The sequence below is a fragment of the Zea mays genome, chromosome 3 (assembly GCF_902167145.1).
Source record: "Zea mays cultivar B73 chromosome 3, Zm-B73-REFERENCE-NAM-5.0, whole genome shotgun sequence".
In the NCBI taxonomy this organism is placed as follows: domain Eukaryota; kingdom Viridiplantae; phylum Streptophyta; class Magnoliopsida; order Poales; family Poaceae; genus Zea; species Zea mays.
This window is the reverse complement of record NC_050098.1, coordinates 117,419,773-117,431,055: the sequence shown is the minus strand read 5'-3', so window position 1 is coordinate 117,431,055 and position 11,283 is coordinate 117,419,773. Positions and strand designations below refer to the sequence as shown.

General features: G+C 45.2%; 1 protein-coding gene across 2 annotated transcripts; it reads left to right on the top strand.

The window, feature by feature from the left end:
- The first annotated feature begins 1,250 nt into the window (after positions 1-1,250).
- LOC100191630 (uncharacterized) lies at positions 1,251-4,280 on the top strand. Of its 2 annotated transcripts, NM_001137059.1 has the most exon segments (4): positions 1,354-1,547; positions 1,636-2,636; positions 2,735-2,860; positions 3,422-4,241. In NM_001137059.1, coding segments are annotated over 3 exon segments (1,104 nt in total). In that variant the 5' UTR covers positions 1,354-1,547; positions 1,636-1,803; the 3' UTR covers positions 3,567-4,241.
- The last annotated feature ends 7,003 nt before the right edge of the window (positions 4,281-11,283 follow it).

The following is an 11,283-nucleotide window of genomic DNA, read 5'->3' as shown; positions in this document are numbered from 1 at the left end:
GAGCGAGCCGCATACACCGAGCCCCATTGACGGCACGATGGTGAAGCAAACTATACCTCAGTTCCTCTAATTAATTATCTAAGTGCGTCACATACCACCCTCATGGATATACTGTTTTCCTGGGTGGTCATCCAACGAACCAGTCCTTACGGAGAGACACTCGAGAAACTGTTCGAGCCCCCTTAAATGTCACAAATACATCATCATAATCAAAAGTAAACATCGTATCATAAATAATCTCATCATGTTCATTGATTAGAATAAAGCGCTAGCATAGAGTTAAACCAAAAATGATCCAACCCAAATAGGCGAACAAGGACATGATAAATAGAATGATAGTAAATCCTTAGGTATAAATTGTGTAAATGTAGGAGATAAATTATAAAATGAGTAGGAAGGACATAAATAGGTCGGAGGACACTTGCCTTCACCAACCAGCTGCTGCTCAGGGTCTTCGCCTGCAACTCCTTCGAATTCCTCCAACGGACCGTTATCTATACGATTTTAAACATACATTCCACAATCTTAACATAGAAAGAAGTAATACACCACACAATAAAATATACAACTAAACAGACGCATGGCGCAAAACTCGCATCTACGACTACATATATGATCGATGGTGGTACTTCGCCTGGTAGTCCCTGTCCCGGTTTCCATTGCCATGCATAAGGATTCCAGATTGGGTCTTGTCCAGACGGATAGCTAGAAGAACTGAAGCTACTTGAGCTACGGATTCGATCTTGACAGGAAATGGAACCGAAATTGACCACTAAATGCCTAAACTAGACTTGAGCTACATATTTCATCTTCACATATAGCATATAACATCTTCACATATAGCATATAAAAGTAAACAAGACTAATATACCTAAATTGACCACTGAATGTCTAAACTGGAACTCAATCTTGACATTAAATCCGATTTCCCGGCAAAAAATAGCGGTTTACCGATTAAAAACAGTTTACCAGTGATTTTCGGTTTTTATGATTTTTAATTTTTTAAATTTAAAACGAATTTTGAAAAAAACAGTAGTTAGCCGAAACCGGTGCGGTTTTGCTAAACCTACCGGTTTACTGCCGGCACCGGTTTTGTAAACCTCGGTGGTGCGGGTGCCCCTCTCAAGGTCGCACCGGTGTTCCTAGCTGACACTCACCATTTCTTTAGTATTCTTTTTAAATTGTACCCCATGACATGTCCCCACTGACCGCTGTCTTTGACATTGTTGACTCCGAGTCCCAACCGAAAGCGACGCTTTCCCGAAAACACCCCTCCCAATCCGGCAAATTAGCCAGCCCCTCACATATACCTCCGCCGCGCGCTCCCCTCTTCCCCCCGCTGGCCGCTGCTCTCTTCCTCCCTCCTCCTCGGTCCACTCCAACCCCAGGCCTGCCGCGGCCACAGACGGGCCGCGCCGCCGCCGCAGCTTCCGATTCCGCTTCCGCCGGCCGTTCTGCCGCGCGCGCGCCTGTGGCGCTTGAGCGGGCGGATTTGTTCGGCCCGTTCTTTGGCCGCCGCCGTTGCGCTGCGCCGTGTTGGCTTCCAGGTGCGCAATCCGGTCCCGTGCTCTGTTCGTGAGCTGAGGATTTGAGTAGTCCGCCACCCTGGATCCTGATGGGGCCGTTCCTGTGCAGTTCCCATCCAGGCGTCTTGAGATTCCCCGGCCGGAGATCTGCTTAATTCGTACCTCTCTCTGGTTCTGAGGCCCCTCCGAGGTGGAGGAGGAGCTCGTGGGTCGACGAAAGAACAATCGTTTCTTTGCCCACTCCTGCGGCTGCTTCTCCGTCCCAGGCTTTCCAGCCATGGAGGAGGTGGAGGTGGCCAACATGGCCGCGGTGGAGAGCTGCCACCGGGTGCTGGCTCTGCTCTCGCAGCAGCAGGACCCAGCCCTGCTCAAGAGCGTAGCTTCAGAGACGGCTGAAGCCTGCGCCAAGTTCAGGAAGGTAGCGGCCCTCCTCGGCAGTGCCAGTGGCGGAGGTGGCTGTGGCCATGCTAGAGGCAGGTTCTCCAGACGAGTCCGGCCTCTGGGGCTCGTCAACCAGAAGAGCCCCTTGGGGATCGCCACCGGCAGCGGCAACCCGCTGGAGATGATGCCCAGCACAGCTGCTGCTGCTGGGTCTCCATCTCCACCTCAGTCGACTAGCTATGCGCAAATGCGCGCTCGGCTTAGCAGTGCGCCAGAGTCCTCACGAGGGCTGGATTTGGCCTGCTCCAGCAGCAGGTGTAGCCCTCATCCATTTGGAGCCCCCAAGCTGGTCCAGCCACTGTCTGTGCAGTTCCAGATTGGGAGTGTTGCGCATAGGTACCCGTTCCACCAGCAGCAGTCGAGGCAGAAGCTGCAGGCCGAGATGTTCAGGAGGAGCAACAGTGGGATCAGCCTCAAGTTCGATAGCCCTAGCCCCAGCGGTGGTGCTGCTGGCACCATGTCGTCTGCGAGATCATTCATGTCGTCGTTGAGTATAGACAGGAGCATGGCGAGCTTGGATGGGAAGCGGCCGTTCCATTTGGTAGGCACCCCGGTGGCGAGCGACCCAGCAGATGCGCACCGTGCGCCCAAACGGCGATGCACGGGTAGAGGGGAGGATGGAAGAGGCAAGTGTGCCACCACTGGCAGATGCCATTGCTCAAAGAGAAGGTAACTTGCTTTCTCATAGCCCCAAATATTATGCTTGTTATGTCTCGTTGGGTGCAATATTGACTCCCTTTGAGCAATGGTGCTGTTCTGTTTGACAGGAAACTGCGGATTAAGAGGTCGATTAGAGTGCCAGCCATTAGCAACAAAATCGCTGATATCCCTCCTGATGAGTACTCGTGGCGCAAGTACGGGCAGAAGCCAATTAAGGGTTCCCCACACCCGAGGTATGAACCGAACAAGAAATATTCAACTAATATGAAAAATGTGTATCAAATCCTTTGCAGTCATAATGATTGATGCATTATTCCCCTTGCACCATGGGAGGTGGCATATCTGCATCAGGCTCTCAGGGTGCCCCTTTTATCTGTAGAATAATTGTCTGTTGATCCTCCTCCCCACTTTATCTTTTCCTTCCTCCCAAGTGGTTCTGCAACTAAGGCCTGTCGATAACTTAGTAGCTAGCACAATTGAATATTTGGTTAGTGGATAGTCTCAGGGCTCAACTCTTTTTGTGCCCATTTACTGACAAAACAATGATCTGTCATGGTGTGTTGGGGGGGGGGGGGGGACCAAAAGTAGGTAAATTATTATTGCTACAGGCGTTTGAATGCCATGTTAGGCTATCTACATCCTAATCTTGATTGCGCTCATTCCCCTACCCCATATCCAACTTTAAGTCTGCTCTGGATGATAGGAAAATGTAGCTATACCATGAAGGCAAGCACATGGGGCTGATTGTTCCCCCCTGTGTTTCACATATTCTCTTTGGCTTTAATCAAATGCAGGGGTTACTACAAATGCAGCAGCGTCAGGGGCTGCCCAGCAAGGAAGCACGTCGAGCGATGTGTAGACGACCCGGCGATGCTAATCGTGACATACGAAGGCGAGCACAGCCACACCCAGCTGCCAGCACAGCCTGCCCAGACCTAGAAGATCAGTAAATCGTCGCTCCATTCTGGAAGCGCGGGGAGCATGCCTTTGCACCTAGATGGTCATGTAGAATCTCAGGCCTTCGATTTTCGATTGCAGCAGCAGCAATGACCATGGAGAGAATCTTATGAGCTGCTTGGCCCCCCTCCTGAGTCACTCTGTTACAGATGCAAGAGTGGGGACTGCTGCCAAGTTGTTCATCTTTCTTGTGAGCTGTGGCATGTATGTATAATTGAAAGATGGTGCAGGAAGGAAGGAAAATGCAGCGTCCGACAGCGACCGGTGAGCTTTGCCGGTGAGCCTGAAGGGTTGAAAGCAAAGACTGACAAGAGGAAGTGAACAACCGCGCATTGTTGTGAGGGTGGATTAGGATGGGAAGATTTGGCTTTTAGCGTGCACAAGTTCACTTGCCATGGACTAGCCTCTGTATGTTGCTTTTGCTTTTTCTGAAATATCGCATCACCTCTTTTGTTGACAAAATAAAAAAGGGTGGGGTTGCATCCCAGTATCAAAGGAGGGAGCTCCGTACTGACCCCGCTGCAAGTTAGGACCATCTGGGTTTTCCAGGTGTAAGCATTCCAGAAGGGAAGGTGCAAAGCTGTTGTTGGTGTGATTTGCCACCCCCAGTACTGTTGCTCTTGTGTAAAGCATTCTGTGTAATTAATGATTTGTGCCATCTGCAATCTTGAGGATGAATGGATGCTCTAACTGAAACTTTGTACGCGGGCTAAAGATTATTTATTTTGAAAAATCTTCTAAACCTTTTTTCGCAGCCTAAAAATAATTTATTTTAAGGTTGTTTAACTTCTTTTTTTTGGAAGAAGCTTTGCCATAATGGTCATAGGTTTTTTTTTCAAGAAAATCCAGGAGGGTCCATGAGAACAAAAGTAGGCAGGAAAGAGTTTATTAGTATTTGCAGTCTAATGCTTGTTCTTAGCTTCCAATGCTTCTAACGAGTGGTTGACAACTGAACACGTTAGCTGACGCTTAGTACAAAGGAGTCATCCGGACATAATCACGCGCTAGAATTATTGGAGCGGAGCAGCTCACTGGACAAAAATGCGTCACCAACCGATGATTCATTGCATGGTCAACCACACTTGAAGGTTCATGTCTTATCCATACAGCACCCCTAGTCTAGGGAGATCTAAACGGTGTCGTACAGGGGATTTAAGGTGGGTGATCTTGGTGCAAGATCTGTCTCATGAACTGCAATTGAAGTGCCATCGTACATTACTTTCTGGAAGCCAACAACGAGATTTAGCAAGGACATGACATTATGGGAAGCTACTTTATTTTTCCTTATTATATTATATTATTTTACATAAAAAATCCATTTGAAATTTGTACGTTAGAAAACATGCACTTGCTGTATTACAAAACACAGCTGCTACTTCTTTTTTTATTTCTTTTGCCTTGGTTTTTTCTTTACCAATGCTCTCATTATTGAGAGGCAGAACAGGATAACTTGCCATCTGTTGGCTGTCACTATTATCTTGCTAATAATGATTAATGCACTGATAAGCTAAGAAGGGAAAAATATATCGATTGGAACATCCTAGCAGCATGCACAACAGAGGAGGGGAGGGTAGGAACGTTGCATACATCGACAGCTGCTTATCTGACCAAACATTTGATAATTTAGCATAAAGTATTTTTTTACACCTACATGTATGTAATTTCAGCACATAGTTTTTTTTTCAGGGAGCATAATGATTAACGGCTGGCCTATTTTGCTGTGAAATTTGAACAAATAATTGATACAACTACAGGCAATAAGTAAGTGCCAAGGACCAACACTAATTTGTATCGATCAACTCATGGACGAAGATTTAAGCGAGTTTTTGGCTTCATGTCATATACTAACTTTGTCCTAAAATGATAAATTTGTTTTGATTAGGTAAGAGCCATGCGCCCATGCCAAATCTATTTTGACCATTAAATTTTCTTATAATATGTTGACATTTTCTAAAAAATCCTAATAATATTTTTCACCACATCTAAATAATAGCACACCATTAAAGAACAGCATCAATCCAATCCTTATTTGGCACCATGCCTAGATCACAACACCGTGCATCGCTAGAAGGTAACCTAATCCTTGCCTATTTGATACTGTACCCAACGGCGTATCACTAGGAGATGCCAACCCAATCCTTGCCCTTTTTATATCATACCCAAATTCTAATACGACTTGTCGCTTTCTTCTCGATTAGCTTCAGCGGTTCCCTCTAAATTTTAACTCCTATATCCCACTAGCACGCCAACATACTATCTCCCCCTATATCTTCATCGTCTACATAGATTTCACCTATATCATGTTTCTAAACCACATCATACCAATAAAATATACATTTTCCTACAACTAACTCAACCACCATTCCAACATTTTCCATTTTTTATTTTTTATTTCAACGATACACTGTTGTAAATAAATAACTAGTAATTACTTGTCACACCCAGATTTAACGAATAAAGCCGAGTGCGTCTCATATGTGCGCCAAAGAAGAACATCACATATAATGACAAAGTGTATAAAAATAAATGTCACAAATATCATGATTACATAGCGGAAGTCTTACAAAAATAAATAATAATAATAAAATGAACTAAATGTTATTCCTTGGCACCATCAAGCTAACTGGGAGACGCCACCCAGATCAACTCGTACTCTTCATTATAGGGCGGCTCCTCTTGGACCACCTGCTCTTCACGTGTGGGGGGTTTATATATCGCAAGAGTGAGCTCACAAAAGATCATAGCTCAACAAGTTGTGGAGAATAATGTGCATGAACTCACCAAAGGTGGGAGTTCATGTGAAGTGTAGGGCTGATCAACAAATAAGGGTTAAAGCTGAACATAGCTTTTAATAAGTTGGTCAAATTTTATTAGCAGTTACTAAATGTAAGTAAATACCAAACCAGAGTAATAATAGATCAAAATTGATAATAAATCCCAATGCGTTGCAAATGATAAATTGAATTTAATTCCATAAATTAATCATGTGAGGGTCTAAGCCGCTCATGACCGTGAGCACGGCTGATATACCAGTTTACACTCTGCAGAGGTTGCACATCTTTACCCAAAAGTCATGTTACCTATCTGCCAAGGGATCGTGACTCCCATACACCTCTACCAAGGAAGCGAGGCAGGGTAACACTACGAGGCCTTTACAAAATTCCACTAGCTTCAGAAAACCCGCTATAGTTTCTAGGAAGCTCCAATGCAGGGATCCTTCGCCTGACCGCCATCGCAGCAAAATCAACCCAAGGACCTCCATACACTGACCACTCCCCTACTGCCCTTGCCCCTTTCGGGTAAGGTAGTCCTCCACTAGCTTTCCTAATTAGTCAGCCAAGGGCGTCCCATACCACCCTTGTGGTAGCACTGTTTTCCTGGGTGGTCGTTCCATGTTCCAATCAACACAATGATCTTATCATGAACAGTAAATAACAAACTGATAATAAAAGTATGATCATGAATCATGTGTATCTCCATACCCAAATTCACATAAAGCAATAGCAGGTACTACCCAAAAATTCAGTGGTAAACAAGGTATTAAGATAGCCAAACTAGGGTAACATATTGGGTCCCATCAAAATTAACCTATGCAGATCATTATGATTAATAAGAACATTATTGGGTAAAAAGAAGTGATCAAGGGCACAACTTGCATTCAACGAGCTCCTGCTCAGCAGTCTCCACCTGCTGAACACCCGGATCCTCTGTAGTTGGCTCGTCTACTCGCATCAATACAAACAAACATGCTATAGCAGAAATTAACATCATACCAAACAACAAAACATAATGCATGATAATATTCTACGCGTTGTAACGAGATTGTAGGAACTAGAATCACTAAATTCGGAATTACGGTTGTCGAGTTATGAATTTCTGAAGTTATTAAGTGCTTAGTGTGGAATAACTCAAGTGAATAATTATAATCTAAGTTTCATGGATAAACAGAGGTACTAGGTGATGAACAATATTAAAACAAAATTAATGCAACTGGAATGGATTAAAAAGAAATTAAAATGAATTTTCTATGAATTAAATGAGTTTTGGAATTATTTATATACTAAAAATAAAATTCTATAATTTTTATCTGATTTCTCTGTTCTCTGGACTGCGCGCCAATTACCAAAGAATTTAGGGGCTATCTTGTAAAGTTTCTAAGGCTCAGGGTACAGGTCTCCTAACACACGCAGGACTACAGGTTAATTTGATAAATCTACAAGGTCTCTTTTGCATAATCCCCTGGCCGAAGGGGTATCGCCTACTGTGGGCCGCACGATCAGATATCGGTGGCCCAGATTAGAGCGGCGTGGTTATGAATCGGTATGCAATCGAGATCATTGGATCCCGATCTAATGGTCCAAAATGGATCTTGTGCAACATAAGCCTACAACCACCTGATCAGAAATCTACGGTCAACGCGGATCCCACCCGAAGCATTACACGCGATCTATTCACAACCGTACGTTCCGAGATCCACGGTTCAGATTTTAAATAGCCGAGATCTATTTGCGTCCACCCGATCGGAATCCAATGGTGCACAATCATTTGGCCGAAACGCTACCGAGGCCATGTTCCTGACCGCTGATCGCCCATCCAACGGCCAACAGTTCCCCCTAACCCCGATCAGCCCACGACGACGCACAGGCCACCAGCGGCGGTGCCATCACCAGCGAACAGGCGCCGAGGCACCGAAGCTCCAAACTCAAAGAAGATCGGTTCTATTCGACGAGGAGATCTATGTGAATACGAACATGGCACTTAGAGGAGATGGACGACGATGTGTCACACCCGGATTTAAGGGATAAAACTGGGTGCGTCTCATATGTGCGCCAAAGAAGAACAACACATCCGGGCCATCTAAAGAAGATCCAACGGCACCAGACCATCGTCCTCCTCACAGCGAACCGCGGCAGTGCCGCTAGAAGTACGACGAAGCGTTGCCGGAGTACGGCCAAACTGGCTAGCTAGCGAACTAATTCCCTACCGAGACATCTTACGCGACGTATGCTTAACGACGAACATCATGGAAAGACTTACAGTGTGCACGAAAAACGATAGAAGCAGGCCATGGCGAAGCACAGTCCGCAGCGGCGGTGTAAAGACGACGAGAAATTCGCCCGGTCCCGAGGATCCACGCACCCAGATTCTTCACTGAGAACGATCCATGCCCACACCCAAATGCCCGGGATCGGGTCACCGGCGGTGAGCGGCGATGGAGGTGAGGTTCGACGACGGCAATAGCGGTGCCCGATTCTTTCTCTCCCTGCTCGCCATGGTACAGTTGCTGGACTCGACGGTTCTCGCGCGCGGATGGTCAGACGAGAGCGGATACGTCCCAGGGCTTAATACTAGGTAGAGGAAGGAACGACCGTGGCGAGATGGTAGGAAGATTCTGATTTCTCCGGGGGCGAAGTCGGACCACGCCCGCGGTCGTGGCGAGGTGGAACATGGATCTGGCAAAAGCGGGTCCACTTGTCGGCGCCGCGGCACGCGCGAATGGCCACACGAGTTCGAGTGGCTGACGTGGGGGCCCACACGACAGAGGCGGGTGCGCACGCGGGGAAAGAGAGAGTTTGGGCCGCGCAGTGAGGAGACTAGTGGGCTGACTCCTGCGGATTGGGCCCAATGCGGCTTCTCCCCTTTTCTTTTCTTTTTACAATTTCTAATTTCTTTTCCTTTTCATTTTCTTGATTTCAAATTTAAATTTGAATTTTTTCATGAGTCTCACATTTGAGCTAAGTATCCAAATTCAAATCCTAGTGTAAGAAGGATATATTTATCTATTTATTTTTATTTGTATAATATTTTCCTTCTCCTCCTTTCCTTGTTATTTCCCATTCTTAAATAGTCTAAGTAGGTATTAGATCCTCAATATGGGACATTAATTTATTTCATTAATGTGATTACTATTTTTACTAAATGCACATACAAACAAAACCAACATGATGCACAAATTATTTTTGGTATTATTAGTTAATTACTTGCTTTTAAATGTGGTGTTCACATGTTTAGTTGAACAATTGCAAAACACATAAGAGAATTCTTTCCTTAATATAGTTTACAAATTTGGGTATTACAAATCATACCCCCATTAAAAAGAATCTCGTCCTCGAGATTAGGTAGGACTAGGGAAGAGGTGGGGAAATTCTATCCGAAGCTCTTCTCTCTCCCAAGTAGCCTCATCTTCACCATGGTGACTCCATTGCACTTTGCACATCTTTATCACTTTATTTGTTGTAACACGAGTCAAAATGTCAATGATCTTGATAGGATATTCCATATAAGTTAGATCTCCCTGAACATTGAGCTCTTCCATTGGTAGCTGTTCTTCAGGGACATGAAGACACTTCTTGAGTTGAGACACGTGGAATACATCGTGCACATCAGATAGATGGTCAGGTAGCTCCAGTTGGTAGGCCATCTCCCCAACTCGCCTAAAGATTCTGAAGGGTCCAATAAAGTGAGGGGATAGCTTGCCTTTTACTTTGAATCTTCTCATTCGACGAAGTGGTGACACCTTGAGATACACATGGTCACCCTCCTCAAACTCCAGTGGTCTTCTTCGATTTTCAGCATAACTCTTCTACCGAGTTTGTGCTACCCTCAAGTTCTCTCGGATTATGCGAACATGTTCTTCTGCCTCTTGAATAATCTCAGGCCCAAAGAATTGTCTTTCTCCAGTCTGGTCCCAATAGAGAGGAGTCCTGCACTTTCTGCCATATATAAAGCTTCAAATGGTGACATCTTCAGACTGGCCTGGTAACTATTATTATAAGAGAATTCCGCATATGGCAGACTCTTGTCCCAACTGCCTCCATGCTGAAGAGCACAAGCTCTCAACATATCCTCTAGTACTTGGTTAGTCCTCTCAGTTTGGCCATCAGTTTGAGGGTGATAGGCCGAACTGAAGCTCAACTTCGTATCCATATTCTCATGAAAGCTTTTCCAAAATCTTGAGGTAAACTGTGAGCTTCTATCGGAAACGATCTTCTTCGGTACACTGTGTAAACACACAATTCGAGCCATATATATCTCTACCAATTGAGATCATTTATAAGTAATCTTGACCGAAATGAAGTGAGCCACTTTGGTCAGTCTATCCACAATCACCCATATCGAATCATAACCTTTTGAGGTGCGAGGCAGCCCGATAATGAAATCCATACCAATTTCTTCCCATTTTCATTCGGGTACCTTTAACGGGTGCAGTAGTCCAGCTGGTCTTTGGTGTTCAGCTTTGACTCTTTGACACACATCACACACAGCCACATCTCTTTTTAGCCCATACCATCAGTACTTTTGATTCAGATCCTGATACATTTTAGTGCTACCAGGATGAATAGAATAATTAGAGTCATGGGCTTCTTTCAGTATAGTCTCACAGAGGCTGTCAATCTCAGGAACACATATCCGGTTCTTAAGCCATATTGTGCCTTGCTCATACACCGTAAATTCTAGACCCCTACCTTCAGTAATCAGATCTTTGATCTCTTGGATTTTAGCATCACCGATCTGACCCTTGTGTATTTCCTGCTCCAAGGTAGGTTCCACTTCAATAGTGACTCCTTCAGTGTGTGCAACTATTCCTAGGTTGAGTCTTCTAAAATCTTCTACCAACTCATCAGGTAGCTAGGCGACAATAGCTGCATGGGCATGCTCCTTCCGACTCAAGACATCCACAACCAGATTCGCCTTGCCC